This window comes from Ambystoma mexicanum, chromosome 8 (assembly GCF_040938575.1).
Source record: "Ambystoma mexicanum isolate Mex_15411 chromosome 8, UKY_AmexF1_1, whole genome shotgun sequence".
Classification (NCBI taxonomy): Eukaryota; Metazoa; Chordata; class Amphibia; order Caudata; family Ambystomatidae; genus Ambystoma; species Ambystoma mexicanum.
This window is the reverse complement of record NC_090929.1, coordinates 72,511,598-72,530,892: the sequence shown is the minus strand read 5'-3', so window position 1 is coordinate 72,530,892 and position 19,295 is coordinate 72,511,598. Positions and strand designations below refer to the sequence as shown.

The following is a 19,295-nucleotide window of genomic DNA, read 5'->3' as shown; positions in this document are numbered from 1 at the left end:
CCCAGCTGAATATCCCTCCCGAATTCACCCCGGCGACACCATCAAACTCTCAAAACATCACCCCTTACAATATACTTCCCCTACTACTACCACTAACAGACCCCCATACCTACTCCAACCCCACGGACATGGTAGTGCTCTATAACCAAACACTCCTTGATGCCATAAATAAAATAGCCCCACTGGGCAACCGCAAGCCCAAACCAACAGCCCACCTACATTCTTGGTACACCTCTAGCCTCAGTGCCTTACACACGTCAAAATGAAATGCTGAAAGTACTTGGAAAAAAACAGCTTCACTTGCGAACAAACAGCACTTCAACACCCTAACCATTGAATTATAAACAAGCCATCCTCCAATCAAAAGGTAACTCCTGCAATGAAAAAAATCACACAAGCAAATTCGGGCACAAGAGAGCTCTTCACGCTTCTACAGGAACTAGAATCCCCTGCCCCTTCACCAGACCACTGTAACAAGGATGCTCCTTGGTGCAAAAACACTCTAAAGGCCCTCCTGGATAAAATCTCATTACTCCAAAACAAGATCAACACAAAAAAATCCAAACTAGCTACAGTTGTCCCGACCTGTGACCTGCATAATCCCATGCCTTGATTTGAATTAACCCCTGTAACCATTACAGAAACTAGCAAAATCATCAATGGTCTGAAACCGTCCAGATGTCAAGTAGACATCTGCCCTGCCTCTCTCAATAAAGACTGTGCTGAAGTGCTTGCCCCCTTCATCACAACCCTAATCAACAACTCATTCTCCTCTAGCAATGTACCTGAAAATCTCAAGCATGGGTACTCCCACTTCTCTAAAAACCTACTCTGCACCCTAACATCCCCCTAACTATCGCCCCATCACTACGGTACCATTCCTTCTAAAAATACTGGACAGAGTAGAATATGTGCAAACACATAAATACTTGGAAACACACAACCTCCTTGGCCTATACCAGTCTGGCTTTCGCCCTGGTCACGGAAAGGAAACTGCCCTCCTGGATCTTAAAATCCAAATGGATGAGATTAAAGACCAGGGCAATATGGCCATACTCTTCTTACTTGACCTCTCGGCAGCCTTTAATATGGTAAACCACAATATACTCTGCAAACACCTTGCCACTGCTTCCCACTTCTCGACCAACTAAATACATGAGGAGGACTCATTTTTTTTGGGAAAAATAAGAGGACAGGACTCTGCCCCTCTACTTGAGTAATATATACAAAGATGTTAAATGTTAAAGGTATTTGTACCGCGCACCGTCACCAACGGAGTTGGTCCCCAGGCGCTCTGGCGGATCTGCAAACGAGAAGGTAGGGTGGGTTAGTAGGTGAAGCGGGAGTAGGATAGAGTGAGAGGAGTGGTGTTCTGTTGGCAGCTTCAACTCGGTATACACCGGGTGCTGAGCTTTGGTGCGAGTATCGGATCGATCTCAGTCCTCTTGTGCTGTTGGTGCAGCTTATGTGTTGTTGCAGTGTTGTGAAGTGCGTGTGGGTTGTTGTGCGAGAGATTGTTGTGTGAGATATTTGAGTGAGTTAAGTCTGCAGAAATGCTGAGTTTTTTGTTAGTGGGTTATATGAAGTTTAACATGCTAATATTCAGAACTCTGTCAGAGTGTGGCGCTTGCCAATCCTCCCAGTTTCATCAGGGTGGGTGAAGGGGTTACGCCTGGCAGGGTTTTTGGTTTGTGTGAAGCGCTCCTTGTGCTGTTCTAATGCGCTCTGTAAGTGTTCTAATCGCTCCTCGCCGTTCTATTATAGCGAGCTTTGTAGGAGTTCTAATGCGGATGGATTGATTAGTGTGGGTTGGGTGTCTATTCTCCTCCTTGGGTGCTGGAGCTGGCGGCGTGGTGGTCTCTCACAGACTTTCTATCGAAATGTGTCTGCTGGGGGTTTTAGGTTATGGTATGGCTGTAATCTAAGAAGTCCTGTCATCTCTTGTCTATTCCCTAATGGGTTTGACCCACATCGGGACCCCTAGAGGATTGTGGACAAGGTTCCGGACCCAATTTAAACCAAGCTGTGGGCTTATTGAGTATTGACATTAAAACCTCACAACTTAATAGCATGAATAAATAATCTTTTATTACAACCTTCTTCTAAAAACTAGATCCACATATACCAAACAGTTTATATACTCAGTAATCTTAAAATTTCCAAACGAAAGATGAAAGTGAATACACAATGGAAAACAAAGATGATATAAACCACAAAACCAATTTCCAAAGTAATCCCTTAAATCAACAGGAGTTAGTTTTGTGAAAAAAGACAAATCAATTAAACAAAAATGGAACATAAAAAAGAACCTAGAATAAAAGACACAATAAATGTAACTAACGATTGACACAGTAAAGTATACCGGTCAAGTGGCACAGAGAGTAGAGCGCTCGCTTTGACATCCGTGCAGAGCTTGCTAACGCAGGTTCGAATCCCGGCAGGGCCAAACTCAGCCTTTCATCCTTCTGAGGTTGATAAATGAGCACCACACACCATGGGTAATAATAAGCAGCGCTCAGATACCTGAGGGCTTGTAGCGCTATATAAATGCCAAATTATTAGTAAACCATGATGTTCATGTCTAGTATTGAACCCCTCATCTCATTATAGGGTTCTTAATTGTAATTTAGTTACTTTGCTACAAATGCTTTAATATAATTGTGTAAACAATCTCACAGCATCTGGTCCGACATGTTTAATTCCCAGATAATTATTACAAACTGTAGGGAAATTCGTCAGGGGACCACATTCTAAAACATTCTGTCTGTCCTAAGCGTAAGCTTCTTAACATCTGTTTGTCCGGCGTTGGGTTCGGACTCTTGAGCCATCTTCAGGGGCTTCTTACAGTTAATAAAACAGTTACCTAGGGAGATAGTACAACACTAATATTAGTTGTGCTGCTATATTTATCAATTAAGCAGCCTTCTCACCATAACTCCTTAAGTATCTATAGTGAGACTTACCACACAAGTCGTTATCGCTTCTCGGCCAAAGCCATTAAGTGGATTGAATCCTTCCCATCTAACCTAGCCTGTCACCTGTGGAGTCCCCCAAGGATCCTATGTTTCCCCAACACTATACAACGTCTTCACCAAGCCACTGTTTGACCTCCTAGACAAACTGAGTGTCACATACACAAACTACGCGGATGACACCCAAATACTCCTTTCCATCACCGGCAACCACCACACAGACTCCAATGTCCTGAATGAAATCTACCAAGCCTGGATGGCGCGAAACGAGCTCTGCCTCAATGATGAGAAAATGGAACTACCCCTCATTGGCAGTCAATCTCGTCTAAATAACCTCTCCAACGACTATCAGTCATTCACCATTGACGGCAACATTATCACCACTGCAAAAGGGGTAAAAACCCTAGGAGTTTATCTCGACTCGTCACTGTCCCTGACAAGGCAAATCAATACAATCGCAGCGGCCTACACCGCCAAACTGATCACGGCCAGTAGACGTTTCCTGACCACAGACAACTGCATCACCTTGGCTGGAGCACTTCTACTGTCAAGGATTGACTATTTTAATTCCATCTTTGTTAACGCCATTAAGTGGATCGATGTTCCGGGTGTGACATCCTGCAAACTACAAATCATCCAGAACAATGCTGTAAGAGCACCATTCAACATTCCCAAAAAAATATATCTCAACAGAGTTGGAAGTGGGTTATGAAAAGAAACAGTAGTGAAAAGATGTCTTAATACTGCTTGTCCCACCTGAGAATCAGATCTAGAATGAGTGTCTAGGCAATAGTTTTTTGTAAAGGTGTGTACAGAACTTCAGGTTGCCGCTTTGCGAATGGACTCAGGGGGAACATTTGCAATGAATGCTATGGAAGCCCCAGTGCCCCGAGTAGAGTGTGCTCTAGGCTTGAAGGGCAGTTCTCTCTTAGCCTTAGCAAGAGTATAACATTGTGTGATGCATTTGACAATTCACCTTGAGATAGCTGATTTTGAGACAGGATCCCCTTCTCTACCAGCTGCCACTGAAACGAAAAACTGGTTTGTCTTCCTCAGTGGTTTCGTTCTTTCCACGTAAAACATGACTGCCCTGCGCACATCTAGAGTGTGTAGGCTTCTTTCGGCCATGTTAGTGGGATTCTGGAAGAAAGTGGATAGTTCGATTGATTGGTTCACATGGAACTTCGAGATGAATTTAGGCGCAAATCTGGGATGAGTGCGCAGAACCACCTTATCCCTGTGGACTGTAACAAAAGGGTCTAGAACTGAAAGGGCCTGTAGTTCGCTAACCCTTCTAATAGAAGTGATAGCCACTAGGAAGGGCATCTTGTAAGTAAGGTCTTTTAGACTTGCTTTATGCATTGGTTCAAAGGGAGACCCCATGAGTCTGGTTAAAACCACATTTAGATCCCACCCGGGAGCTGGGTTAGAAATGGTGTGGGGGTGAATTCTCTTAACCCCTTTCCATAAAAGCCTTAACAGGTATTTTCCAACACGACACTTTCTGTTGTGACGTAGTGTAGGCTGATAGAGCAGCTAGATGAACCTTTATGGAATTAATGACCAAACCTGAGTCTAACAAATGAGTTGGGTACAACACAATGTGCGACCAGATAGGCGACCAGTCAGTGGGATTGACGCCCTTGGGTTTACACCAGATGACCAAGCGTTTACACTTACTGGAATAGCAATAACGAGTGTTAGGTTTTCTAGCCTTCCTGAGTATGTCCATGCATCTCTGAGGGAGTGGAAGGTGTCCAAACTCTGACCTCAGGAGCCAGGCCTCTAAGTTCAGAGTATGCGGGCATGGGTGTAGTGTCTCCCCTCTGTCTTGAGACAACCTGCTCAGCATGTGAATCTAAGCAGATACAATCATCAGAAATGCTATTACGGTGAGTAATGCATGTCATCTCAATAGCTAGACGAAAGATGCACTGGCTCCCGGTCCGGGAGCGTATAGTATTCAAAACGCTATCTCTTAACACATAAATATCTGTCAGTGCCCCAATATATCCAACTAGTCTAATATCCAAAGTACAGTCTAATAGACTTACCCGATCTGCTTACTCCTTCCGCCTTGATATCCCCAGTTACTGACGCCAAAAAGCAGGTGGTTGTAGCTTCCCGATGATTGCGACCAAACAATGGATTCCATGCCTTTAGCACTAAGATCAGAGGCATCCCTCTGGTTCTTCCGCAAAGGCCTCAAAACATGGCTCATTTGCCAGGATAACTAGAAGCTCAAGATCTACATCAATGCTATCCTATAATGTAACCTTATCCTTAACGCTCATTCTATGTTCTTATGCTACTACTGCTTATTGCATGATGTAACCCATTGTAACGTGCAACGACTGTAACCCAACCTGTCATATGATGTAACCTAATGTAACCTAATGTAACCTGCAATGACTGTGATTTATGGCAATACTCTTATGTAACTAGCGCCTAGATGCCTCTGGGCATGGTGCGCTCAATAAATGTCTAAATAAATCATTAAATGCACATACAGTGAGTGGGGACGTAGGCACAAGCTTGAGTAGGACACGGACCCTGGTCATAAGGTTTGAGTAACATAAATGGAATATAGCGGTTAGCAGCTCTTGGGTTACTCTATTCTGAATCAAATATGAGAACACAGTTGAACACGTTTTTCCTGTACATTTTGTAGGTCTATCATGCTTTGCGTGTTCAATGACATGTGCCTCATTGCAGCCGTATATTTGCATAGTTGGTCTGTATGGCTTTGCTTTCATTTCGAGCACAAGCACTTTAATGCACTGCTTTTCTGCACTTTAGAATTGCACATAATGTGTGTTTATTGTCCTTTAGATCGGAGGTCAAACACTGTCTCCCCTTACGAGGCCACATTAGTTTGGCCGTATGGATGTATTCTTTTTGAGAAATAAAACAAACTTAAATACCTTTCACTAATGCCTGTTGAATTCGTTTTTTCCAGCATATGTTGTGTGTTGCACCACAAAGAAAATGACTTTTTTCCTCAAATGACGGGTATGAATACGTTTGTCGGGAGCCCTTTGGTTATTATAAAGCTTTAATAAAGTGATGATACTTGGGCAGCACCAATAATGCATGCCATATAATTTAAAGTGCTGTTTCTTGTTTGTGGAGCTGTGCTCACGTTGTTGGCTTACTTTTTCTTCCTTTTGTGCTGGGCCTTGGTGGGCTCTGCTCAGTAATGCTTTGCTTGTTTTGCGTCGCCTGCAGGCATCTGCATGCTGCTCACGGTGCTGGAAGAGCAGGCTATGGACTCCTTGTTGCTGGGTCCAGAGAAGCAGAATGATTTCATGCAGTGCATTCTTAGTACCATGGAGAAGGACACTGCTGGTGAGTGCCAACTTGTCTGTGTTGTGTCAAAACCTGACCCCTGATATTATGTAAGCCTCCCCTGACATTTTGGCCAGCTCTACCGGTTCATTCTCTTCCCCATCCCCTTAGTCAATCCCATCCAGGGCCAGTGTGTCGATGCAATTCTGTATAATGTAAACCTCAGAAACCATACGACTCCCAAATACTGGCTGCCCCAAAGGTATCCTGTTGTCCCTTTAAAAGACTGTCAACATCTCTTACATGTCGCCATGCTATTGTTACTGTTTCGATAATCAAACATATTTTATCTCTGAAGTAACATTTGATTTGTTATGCGTACCAGCAGTACTGTCGCTATTCAACTGTACGGGCATAGAATAGCAATGTCTACACAAGGTAAACACTTAAGCTATGCATGAACGGCATTGGTGCCCAAAATATAAAGCAAAACTTTAAAATTGAAAGGTTGTCTTAGGAAGTCAAAGCCAAGTACCTTGGTGAGTGTTCAGAGTCTAAAGGCAATTACTCCTTCATGTCACTTTTGGGGGTTGAAACAGTTAAACACGTCCTCCCATTGGAATCATTGAGACCAGTGGTGCAAATGGAAGAAATGTAAAGTGGGGGAGTCCCACAAGGGCTGGGGCTGGTGTGGAATTCCGAGGGGGCGGAGTTCCAAGGAGGTAGAGCTAGCAGTTGGACTCCGCTCAAAGGAAATGTTAAAAATAGTTTTAAAATTATGCAATTCCTTTCATGCTTCATCTTTCCAAACTCTACACTGTACATCAATTCCACTTTAAATCACTTCTATAAAAGTGGTGCACCCAAAATAATGTGCAGTGATTTTAGTTCCTTAAGGGATCCATAGATCTGCTCTACAGTAGAAGGCTACCAGGGTAGCTCAGCAGGTCGACGGACCGCTTTTGAAATGTTATATATTCAAAACTTGTAGTAATCGTGTGATGTTTTGCAATGACTTATTTTTAAGAAAGTGCTATATAATTATAATATGTTTGGCATGGGAATGGGTTGGGCTGGGGATGGGTTGCTTATATTTCGGGCGGAGGTGGGGGGTATTTCTGCCCCTGTAGTGAAAAATAACCCGTGATAAAACACAACGCAAGGGGCTCACAAATGACAGAGTATTGGTCTGGTAGCCTGACCAAAAAAAACATCTCAAAGAAAACTAGTGAATGTAAGCTGCATTTATTTGTTTGGAAATTACTGTTTTCTATGAAAGTGTAAAATGCACATTTGGAAAACAATAGTGTACCCAGCATGAAGAATGCCCGCTTACTGCAACCCTTTTTTCTATGCTCTCTGATGGTAGCCCACAAGGCTCCTAAGGCAGGGATGCTTTTAGACCTCCCATTTTGGCCCTAGGCTGATCAGGTCACCATACACTTATGCTGCAGAGTTGGCTGCCGGCAGCTGTAATTTAGTGTTGGTTTCAATAGGGGGCAGCAGGTTTTACCACATTAGCAGCCCAGCAATATTGCTTTTTTTTTTTTAAAGTTACACTGTCCTTTTTGTTTTGGGCCATCCCTTTGTTCGGGGAAGCCACAAAAAAGGCACAGAATGACTGCCATACAAATATTGGCTAACTCTGTAGATGTTTTGGTCTGGTTTAGACTGTCTCCTTGCCTTAGATAACCCAATACACACACTGCATGGGTGGATTTGAGTGTTTCACAGTTTGTAGGGCAAAGGGCTGCTTTCCTGGGAGCCAAAACCTTTTGCCTGCCCTGTGTGATCGAAGGCTGGCTTATGTCAACCCATGAATTGAATGTCTAGATCTAGGGAGAAGACCCTGGCCATTCCTCAGTACCGATGGGTTTATTATGTGTGTTGCTTGGGGATTTGCCATACAGCTGGGCTGCTGAATTTGTATGAGCAGGTTTGGCCCTACTGGCTCCACTCAGCTAGAACAACTTTTTTGGGAAAGACCAAGCTCTACACCAACCCCATTCTGGTGCATTGTTACTAGCTTTTCTGGTACTGGTACAGTTTTATTTTTAATATGGTAGTTGTCACTATCACAAAAGCTACATACTCTGGTTTATCAACCTCCGAGAGGAAAGGCAGAGTCTGATTTGCTTAACTGGAATTTAGTTTTGTGATGGCCCATGTAAACTCTTGTGAAAGGCCATGCCACTCACACAACAACAATTGAAGAGGTTTGGTTCTAAACCATCCAGCCTCTTGTTTTTGCTATAGTCACCCGAGTGGGGCGGGTATGTTGTGTTAGGGAGACTTATTGGTTTTATGCTTCATCCCATCTCCTAGTGAGAGCCCCAGCACTTTTTGCTGGACCTCTGACCCTTTTTCTTTCTATCCTGAGTGTAACCTTTTTTACACTCATTCATTCTTATTTGCTCTGACTTTTGGTAACTGTTTTGTTTCAGCTCATTCTATGGAGTCTTGCTTTCCTTCATATCTTCTAATGGCATCTGTTACACTTTTGCAGCACACTGGACCCTATGTGCAGTGTTCCCGGAACCCTTTGGGTTCTCCTTTTGATATTATTTGACTATCCTTAAAAACTACTATTCTTAAGGATAGAGAAATACTCTGTATCCTTCCTAAAACATTAAATGATGAGAGATTTAACACACACCACCTTATGTGAGTGCTAAGGAGACACCCTTCTCTTTGCTCCTGTGACTTTTTTGGCCACAGTGGCAACCCTATGGCTATGACTGTTGGCAGTGGATGTGTTCTACCACCTTTTGTGCTATTTTCTACTGCAGACTATTCACAGCCTTGATTATGCACAAAGTGTTCACCTATGTTCTAACATGGTGGCTCCTTTCTTTTTTCACCATTTCTTGTGTGGGGTACCATTTTGGGAGGGCGCGGTCTGTGAGTTTTGCCTTTGGCGGGAACCATTGGGTGTCCCTGCCTATGCTCCAGTGTCTGTGAAGGCAGGAAGCAGGGGAGGAGTTTTACACTCCCCTGTTCATTGTCCGCCAGAGTCCCTGAATGGAACCAGTTCCCACTGGGGGGGGGGGGAGAGGGGGCTGGCTGTCCTGATTGAATAGCCACCTGTCCCTTTCTGTAAACTGCTTGGAAAGTTTGCAGATGAGTGAATGGGAAATCTAAATAAAAGGTGAGATTCCCGAGGCAGAAGGCAACTCTACCACTGGAACAGAAGATCCGAAGCCGAAGAGGACCAGAGACGCCTGTAGACGCTTCCATTAACCGTGAAGCGACCATTGCTGTCCTGACCCTGTTTTCTTATCGACAGAGGAGCTCCGAAAAGGACGACCCCTTCCCTTTGGCTGGGTTGACCAACCAGCCCCAAGACGAACTGCCAGACCGAGCCATCCCCCAAGGTCCCTTGACCTTCCATCGCTGCAAACCAGGAATACCAGGGGACTTCCGACCCATTTTCAGTGTATTGTATTTAAACTTAATAAGGTGCGAACAAGACCAAGAAGGCATCAAGGCGCTAGAGAGAAGAGAGAGGAGGGCAGTCCAGGGAACTCAGAACAGGAACGTTTTTAGGCATTTCCAGAAGAAAAGAAACTGAGGAATATTGCGAATCTCAGCAGGAAGGGCATTCCTCAATGTGGGGCCTAGCCCGGAAAAGGACCTACCTCTGACACGGTTCCGGAGGAACTGTGGAATGCAAAGCAGCAAAAGAGTGGACAGATGAAGAGCTCTGCAGGGTATATAAGGGACCAGTTTAGATTGCAAGAACTCCGTTCCAGCCTTGTGAATAGCTCGATGAACGAGACAAAGGGCCTTAAACTTAATACAGCTTTCTACAGGGAGCCAGTGAAGTTGATGAAGTTACAGAGAGTGAGCCAATCTGGGCGCATTCAAAGCAAGACGGGCAGCCAAGTTCTGAAGAATCTGCAGACGCTGAAGCAGAAACTCAGGCTGACCGAGGTAGATCCCATTACAATAGTCAACAGACCCCATTACAATAGTCAACAGACCCCATAATAGAGGCTGTGACAATTTTGGATCTCGAAACAGTCGAAGATAATGGAGAACCTTTTTCAATATTTTGAGTTTGACATATCCCGTTTGACAAATTGCTGACACTTGGGTTAATCTGGATCCAGAGGACTTCATTTTTATGCCCAGTCTTTTGACAACCGAGTTGGGTTCAGGACAAGAGCCAAGACAGGAGGGCTAGTAATCGGAAGTCCAAAAGCTAGAGCCAACCAATAAAACCTCAAGTTTTATCTCTGTTAAGCTTGAGCCAGTTGTTAGACATCCAGTCAGAAACTACTGAGAGGAAGTTCTTTAACTTGTATGGAGAGTCAGTAGACGGGGAATTGAGACAAAAAGAATTTGTGTATCATCGGCAAAAGAAGAAAATGAATGCTGGGACTAGAAATCAGTTTAGCAAGAGCCAGCATGTACAGATTAAACAGGAGGGGAGAGCAGAGACCTGCGGGACCCCACAATCAAAGGTAATAGGAGAAGACGTAAAGAGGGGGGGGGGAAGAAAGACAGTCTGAGCTTGACTTGAAAGAAAAGATGAGAACCATTTCAAGGGGGTACCAGAAATTCCAGCTTCATGAAGACAATGAAGTCTGTGATGGTCAACCCTATCAAAGGCTGCAGAGAGGTGAAGGAGAATAGGAGCAGCTACCGCTTTGCGGTATTGAAGTAAAGCAATGTAATTATTATTATTTTTTTTGTGTTTTATCAAAATGTATTGATTTTACAAAACGTGTTATCTGTTGGTTATTTGTTGTTTTTCTTGATTCTCATTGAATGTTTGTTTCTTTACGATGCACGGTTTTCTGTATTTGCACACTCCGCTAAGGCTGCTTCCAAGATTTTTGTGGCTGCTATTGTCCAGTGTGTTTTCCTTCCGCTTAGTAGGTGGCACCACCAGACATCATCTTCTCTCAGTACAGATGATTCGAAGAGAGGTGTTAAGTATGCTTTCCTTAGGCTGGCTGTTTCTGGGCACGTCGTCAAAAGATGTCTTACTGACTCAATTTCGAAGCCGTTCTTGTATAATCGGCAGACGTTGGATGTGGATAGGCCTCTTAAAGCTCTGATTTCGTTTGTGTGCAGAAGGTTGAGCCTAGCCCTTAGAAAGGTTTGTCTTCTGCGTTTGTCAGGAAGGCAGGTGAACACTTGGTCAATCTCATTGTTTTTTTAATTGAGTTGGGAGGTGGGCCAGAAGTTTGTTTGCAGCGGCTTTGTCTAACGTTTCTATCCAGTCGAGTTCATTTAGTTTTTTCTTGACCGTGTTGGATTTTGGATAAGGTCCTCCTTGTTGCAGCCAGTTTGCTCCAGTTGGGTTTTCTTCTTTAGAACCCAAGTTGAGAGCATTTTGCATTTACCGCCAGTTGATTCTTGTTTTATAATTTTGTATTGCAGGGCTGTGTCTGACATGATCACTTTTCTGAAAAGAGCCATTTCGTTCCAGTCGACTGATGCTTTTAGCGAGAGGAGGCCCAGTTCCCTCCTGATTGCTTGTATAGATGTTGACCTTGGCAGTCGGAGCAGTTCTCGCCAGAAATGGGCTTCTAGTTTAGGCCAAAGGGATGAGGGAATTGTTGGCATGCCTTCTCCTCCATATGTCAGGGACGGGACGACTTTCCCTTTGTAGAATTTTATCGCCGGCATCAGAGAGAAGCGACCAAATTTCCTGTCCAAAGCCTTCGCCTGAGTGGTGAGTTTCCGTGTTTTTTCCTAAAGGTTTGTCTACATGCTTGTCTCGTTGCCAGAACTGTCGATCATGACCCCTAAGTACTTGAATTCTTTTACTTGGCCGATTTTGGTGGATTCCTTCGCCCATTGATTTGGTTTTCTTTTTGTTTTTGTAGATTTTTCGAGCACCAGAATTTTAGTTTTTTCTTTGTTGCCCTCTAAGTTGTTTTCCTTTATGTAAGTGTCCAGGTTCTGAAGTTGGTGTTGGAGTCCTATCGGCGTCTGATCAATCAAGATGTTGTCTGCGTATAGGAGCCTTGGGATTTCCATCCCTCCTATTTTTGGAGGAAATGTTCTTAGGGTTTCACCGGAATCTTTAAAATCAGAGGAAAGCTGTAAAGAGCGCCGGTGCCCGAGGGCAGCCCTGCTTCACGCCTCTGTTTGTCGGCATTTCTTCGGACATGGTACCTTTCTGATTAAGCTTTACTCTAATCGATGTTTTGGAGTGTAGAGCGATGATGGGTTCCAGGGTCTGCCTGGGGCATTGCCAAGCACCCAGCTTCGACCATAAAAGGGCTCGGTCTATTTTATCGAATGCGTGTGTCAAGTCTACAAAGGCCAGATATACCTTGTTTCCTTGTTCTCTTGCAATGCTTTTTATTATGCTCAGGAGCATGATGTTCGTGGTAGTCCCAACGTTCTTGGTGAAGCCTGCTTGCAGTGGGTCGTTGCACGGAGAGTGTTTGGCCCAGCGTTGGAAGCTATCGGAGGCAGGATCCATAGATTTTTTCTATTGTGTCTAGCAGGGCTATGGGGCGGTAGTTTGACGGGCCGGTTCTTTCGCCCTTCTTGAAGATTGCCACAACTGTTGCTGAGGTCCAGGAACTAGGAATTGTCTTTGAGAGACTGATCTCTTTGAACACGATACTGATGAATGATGCCCATGAATCTTGATGGTTTTTCAGGTCGATGTTCGTTATCCCGTCAGGGCCTGGCGCTCTCGATGATTTTAGTTTCTGGATTGCTCTTTCTATGTTCAGTTTGTTGGAGTAATCGTACCATGGTGTTATGCCCCGTTGATAGGTTGGGTCAGGCTTATTGGATGGCTTCTGAAACAGAGTGTTAAAATGTTTTGTCCAGCGTTCCTCGCTCACGGTGTTAGTTTTAGAGGGACTTGTAGATTTTCCTGCCCCTTTTACGAGGTGCCAGAATTCGCAGGAGTTTTTATCGTTGACCTTTCTTAGCATCATCTCCGAGTCTTGTTGGTGGAGAGTAGCTCGGTGGAATTTTAACCAACCAGTGTATCTCTTTGCCTCCTCTTGATAATGTTTCTTGGTTGCTGGCGAATTTGATTTGTTTGCTTGCCGTTTGAGTTTCCTGAGGCCGCAGCGTTTCTCTACCAGGAGTTTGTTATAGTGATGCGTGCCTTGCGGAGCTGATCCAGATTTTTTGGAAGCATCGGATTGGTATGGAATCGGAAGTGATTGATAGTCGGTTTGGTGAGTAATTGTGATGTTGTCCGCCGAGCTCAGTTTTTGTTTGTAGTGTCTGGATAGTTCCGGGATTCTTACGTTTGTCAGTCGCAGGCGGTTTCCTCGGTTGTTTGCTTGCACAGTTTCATTCATTGTAGACTTTGGTGAGCTGTGTGACCGCCATGCGATTTTCAAGACGTTGTGGTCGCTTGCTTTGGCACGTATAACATTGAAAGATGTTCGAAGGTTTAGCATAGCTTCTGAGGCGAAGATCTAGTCTATAGTGGTGATTTGGTTGCCTCTTTCCCAGGTTGGTATTTGGAGTGCCTTGGAAGAGATTTGGTCTGCGTTGCGGATGAGTCTGGAATCCATCAGTTTCACCCATTTTCGTCCTCTTGAGTCACCCCAGCCTTTTCCATTAAGAGTGGTGAGTGGGTCTTTTGGAGTTGGGCAGGATGCGTTTAGGTCTCCACATATGACGATCAGCGTGATTTCCGTATTGGCTTGAATGTCATCAATTTCTGATGCTAGTGTCAGCAGGAATCTTTCGTCTGTTGTTGCTTTGGGGTTCCAGTAAATGGTTATTATAACTATTGAGGATTTTTGAGTTTTCATACTCGTTTGGTCGGTCCTGGTCTATTCCACTTGTACCGAGCGATGACTTTGGGAGAATGAGCGTTTTATTGTGATTTCCAGACCGCTGACAATTCTGACTGCGATTAAAAGGCCGGCTGATGGGTGGCCTATCAGGGCTCTTTACGCTGGTGCGATTTCTAGTGTGTATCCATCCATTGCTGGCGCATCTGACATCCAGGTGTCTTGGAGTGCTAGAATGTCATACATGCCAAGATTAATGTCTCACTGAGTTGTTAAGTGTTTGTAACCCCTTGTGTTCCATGATCATGAGCCTAAGTTTAGTGAGGCTGCTGTATGATTTGTTTCTTTTCCGGACCTTGGGGTTGGTTGTCTTATTGGCCTCACAACTGGTTGCTATTTGTTGCTTCTGGAATTTGAAGGTGTCGGTAGCCAAGCCCAGAGTTGTCTAATCGGGCCGAAAGAGCTTGTTCCTTTAGTTGTTTTCTGGCTGGAATTCGAATGATGGTGTGATCCTGTTATTTTTGTCGGAGTGGGCGCCTTTTCTTGCGTGTGGTCCTCAGTGCCCGTTATGTTGGTATTCCTTGTTTCTTCTGCTCTTAATACTTCACAAGTCTTTATTGTGGGACGTCGGTTTGATGGAGTACCGTTGTTTGTTTCTTGGCGGTGGGAGTGTGTGGTTTTTGTCCTCAAGTATGTCCTTCTGCTACCTAGCGTTTTCTCTTCTGTGTCTTTGGCAGAAGCGAGTTTGTAGTCTTGGTATTTAGTTAAGCAAAGCCCCTTTTTAATTAAAAGTTCAGAGTCTTCTCTGGACAGTGTTGGTCTTGACGATTCCTTTATGTGAATATAGGCCTTTGCTTTCCTGGCTTTGTGGTACGGTTCCACGAGAATGATGTTGTTGAGGGGTTAGCCGTTTGAGATCTTTTGTACTTCTCAGGATCTTCATGATGGTTCCTCTATTCAAAGTTATTGGCTCTTTATTTTTTTCTGTCTGTTCTAATTTTAGGATGATCTTTTATTGTCATTTTGGAGTGACCGTAGGTGGGTCGGGCTTTGTTTTGAGTATTTCCTTCTTCTTTGAAGTCTGAGCTTGTTTTTTCCCTCTGTTTCTTCATTGCAGCGGGTCCTGGTGGGCCAGGTCTGTCATTTGTACTTCTATATTTGAGAGTGATGGAATCTGGTTTCTTTTGTTGGTGGGGTTCTTTCTGAGGTCGGGCTCCCATAGGTAGTTTCGCTTAGGGATTAGCCAAGCAATTTCGTCTGCGTTTTTTTGGCGGGGATTTCTTCCCAAAACTACATGCCAAAATAGGTTCTCATGTTCTCGCTGGCTTCTTGGCCTCTGTCTCCGGGGAGGAGTGAAGGGTGATATTCATTGCACTTTTGTCAGCCATGAAGTCCTTGATGGTCCTTGGTGATGTTTGTGTAGGAGTAGCAGGCATTTTCCGAGAATTCAGCGTTGTAGCTTTCTGCTGATTGAAGACCAAGTAGTTTTGTTTATGAACAGTTGCGCTTTCTGAAGCGGTATTTGAAAGGTTGGGCTGGTCAATAATGATGCAGGTCTCGTTGGTCTGCATTGCATTGTGTGAAGCCTTTTTTCCTTCTATGTTAAATGTTGTTTTTTTCGGGGGGGGTTTCCCATTGAATGCCTGAAAATACAAATGATGCTGCTCCTTGCTGCGAGTCGGTTTGAGTTTGAGCACAGGTGCCTTTCATCTTGGGTGCTTCAGTTTTGTTGTTTTCAGAAGTTTGTCTGCAGTTTTGAGAAATTGAACAGTCGTGCCAAACTTTCGGGCTATTCTCTTTTGCAGTCATATATCCCTCGCTATAGATGATTTTAGTGTGCATCAAGGCGATGAGTGTGGTATGGTCTTTTAGCGTCTCATTAAGAGACTCCTATAGTTTCCCAAATGGGGCTAGTGCGATCGTTATTGCCGACATTATTGTCATCATGTCCGGTTTTTTAGTTGGAGTTTCTTTGGGTGTCATGGCAGGGTGAGTTTTGTTTCTGATTGGCGTCTCAAATGGGACATCATAAGGGACTCTGTCAGTCCGAGAGTGGTGGGAGGGCCGGAGGTCCTGTGGAAAATGCAGAAGAGAGGATCTTCTTGCCGGTCTTTGGGTTCCTGAGATCAGCCAGTCTGCGTCGGCGGCTATTCTGGGGTATTGAATCAAAGGAGCTTTAGGCTTTTGAAGATCTTCAAACATGCCTGTCGTCGGTGAGAGTAGTTCACGGGGAACGAAAATTTCCAGGACCTCGTTGTCCTTTTGGTTTTCTGTGACAGTGGGGAGGTCAGCATTTGAGGCTTCTGGTCTCTCGCTTGTAGAGGCTTGAGGTGTGTGTTTTGTAGATGGTGATTTTTGCGAAATGTCTAGAGATGCCGTCGCCTCTGGGGCTTTCGGGTTACTTGGGGAGTGCTTTTGAGAGGAGGACAAAACTCGATTTTGCTGTAGTGCAGGGGCTAATCCAGTTTTGCTGGTTGAAGACTTACTGCTGTCATTGAAGGAAGGTTTTTACAGCCGGCTGCAGTTCTGTTAATGCCTCAAAAATGTCGTTGTCTGTGTTCTGAGAGCACCTCATGCTTTCTTTTGCCCTGTCTTGCAAAATGTTATTTTAATGAGTTGCAGAGGCGAGTATTTGGGGTTGTTCCATCTGTAGTCCTTTGAGGCCCCTTTTTAGCTTGCTCAGGTCTTTTGCCATTCTTGGTGCAAGATTTTTTGGTTGCTCTTTTGGAGGTGTTTGTTTCTCCATTTGAGGTCAAGTTTTTCACTTTTTTCTTTGTCTGGGGCTGTGGTTTGGGATCGTGTACGTTTTCCCCACTCCTCTGATGTGTAGTCTGGCATTATGTGGTCGCTCAATTCTTTTCCTTTGTTTAGAAGTGTCCGTGGGTTGCTGGAGCTGGCCACAGGGGGAGCTCCCGAGTCATTTGAGCCACTGTCCGCTGCTTGAACGGAGCTACCCGGCACCATGTCCTACGGGCGGGGCTCTTGGAGGACTCCCTCGCCGTCGCTCCAGCCAGCGTGTACCTGTGCCACAATCGCACACGGCGCCGGAGCCCCCGTACCCCCCCCCCCACACACATACGGCTCCCGCGGCGGGGCATGAGCTGCTGTTTCCACGATCAGAGGCTCAGGATAACCGCGCGGGTTATCCTGAGATGATGCGTCGTCCAAGGTAAGAGCGGCTCCAAGATTGTGTTCAGAGTTTGTTTCCTACCGTAGATGCATGCAGAGCTTCGACCACTTCCCAACCAGGGCCTGGCTCCGGTTGTGGCGAGTCCCTCGCGGCCAGTCCTCCGACTGGCAGCATTGGGATGCCTACAACACGGAGGTTAGGCTGGGCGTTTGGGTCGGTTTCAGATTAATTTTCTTAGTTTCCAATAAGTTTGTTTTGAGGGCTCCCGGGCTAAATGCTAAGCCCGCTGTGGCGTCCTTCATTGTGTTTGTGATTTCTGTTAGAGGGGCAGAATTTTCTGCCAACAGTTGGGCCCCCTTCTTGGGGGTTTTGTGAGAGTTCAGCTCCGGGTTTTTCGGACATCCGCTTGGCGTGTTGCTTAGAATGGTTCCAGGCAGGGTGGAGGTGGTAGCAAAAAGAGCTTGCGGTCTAAGTTTGATGGCATGTGTTGAGGGAAACACAAGGCTAGATGGCAATAAAGGTTGGCGCGAGCTTCTTAGGCGCCTTTTTTCGTCCTCAGTTCCCTCAATTGGTGCTGCTGCCTGGAGTAGTTGTTGGCGGTCTGGTTCAGTCGCCATGCCCCTGCCAGTCCTGACAGGGACTGCAGAGACTGCTATTGACTCTGCTGTGACTCCGCGGCTGCTCCGCGGTACAGGTGGGTATTTGTATCCGCCTCCAAAATGAGCAGTGAAAGCAGACACAGCATGTCAGGAGCGTTGAGAGGAATTCTTCCTGCAGAGACTGCTATTGACTCTGCTGTGACTCTGCGGCCGCTCCGCGGTACAGGTGGGTATTTCTTATATTAATTTCTGCATCCCCCACAGATTACAGGAATGGGCAACGGCGGAGCTACAAAACATCACTGGCCAATCCCAGGAACGGATTTGTTGGAGGGCGGGCTATCACTGTATTATTTTTTTCAAATTCAGTTTTATTGATTTTTACCATCCGAAGTGAACAGCTGGGTGGGTACATAGTCGATCATACATAGTTACCACACAGGACCACTGCATCCCACCTTAACATTTTAACAATACAATACATGTCTCTTTCTGATGGACGAACCGTATAAATCCCTTTCCCTCCCTCCCCCTCTTGTCCTTGCTCATACAACTTCCAGGTTGCAGCGTTTGTTATAGCAAAGTAAAGTGGACGGTGTGACGTTGCTCGATGATCATTGTTGGTGTCTTGAGCTACAGGTGTAGTTTGTGACAGGCATGATTAATTGGCGGTCTGACGTTCAGTATTCTGTTCCTAATTGGGCAGAGTGGTTGGCATTGTCGAGGTGAGGCGTTTGCGACCGGACCTGTAATGTTATGGCCCGCAAAGTCGCTCCAGGCTTCCTCATGTTGTGCGGCTTTGTCATTGAGGGCCGCAGTTATTTTCTCCATTGTGTATATGTTCATGGCAATTTTCAGCCAGTCCTTTTCGTCAGGTAGTTTTGGGGATTTTCATTTGATAACTAGGCCTGCTCTTGCTGCTAGTAGCAGGGGGGACACCACTCCTTTCACCCGCACCAATTCATAGTCTATTTCTTCGAGGCCAAATAGCATCAAAAGGGGGGATGGCTCTCTTTCTATGCCGTCTATTTGTTTAATACATCCCAGGACCTCTTGCCAGTAAATGCGCACTTTAGGGCACTTCCACCACATGTGCCAATAATCGGCGACCATACCTCATTGCCGCCAGCATCTCGGGCTGGAGGTTTGGAACATCTTGGACAACCTGTGGGGATCATACTGTCAACGATGGAGTAATTTCACAGCATGCAATTTGTACCGGGTGGCAATTGATATTTTGGCTGGCGTTTCGCAGATCTTATCCCAGGCTTCTTGGTCAAAGTCTCTGTTAAAGTCTCTTTCCCATTTTTCTTTGAGGCGGAGGCTCGGAGTTTGGTCTTTAGTGATTAAGGCATTCTGCATGTGGGATATTAGGCCTTTGGTCGTGTTGGTTGTGTCCAAAATTGTCTCGAAGGGTGTAAGCTCTCTATGCATGGTGGCCTTCCATTCTCTTCTCGATAGCACCCTTTTCAATCGTAGGTATAGGAAGATCGGAATCAGGTGAATTTGGAGGGCGGCTTCTAGTTCCGAGATTGAGATGAATTTCCCTTTTCTCCACAGTTAGCCAACTCTC

General features: G+C 45.2%; 1 protein-coding gene across 1 annotated transcript in view; it reads left to right on the top strand.

Moving 5' to 3' along the window:
* SETX (senataxin) overlaps nucleotides 1-19,295 on the top strand; it is a 1,477,926-nt gene that overhangs the window by 418,197 nt on the left and 1,040,434 nt on the right. The window contains exon 6 of the mRNA XM_069609306.1: nucleotides 6,201-6,320. Coding sequence (XP_069465407.1) covers nucleotides 6,201-6,320 — 120 coding nt within the window. The remainder of the gene's footprint in view (nucleotides 1-6,200; nucleotides 6,321-19,295) is intronic.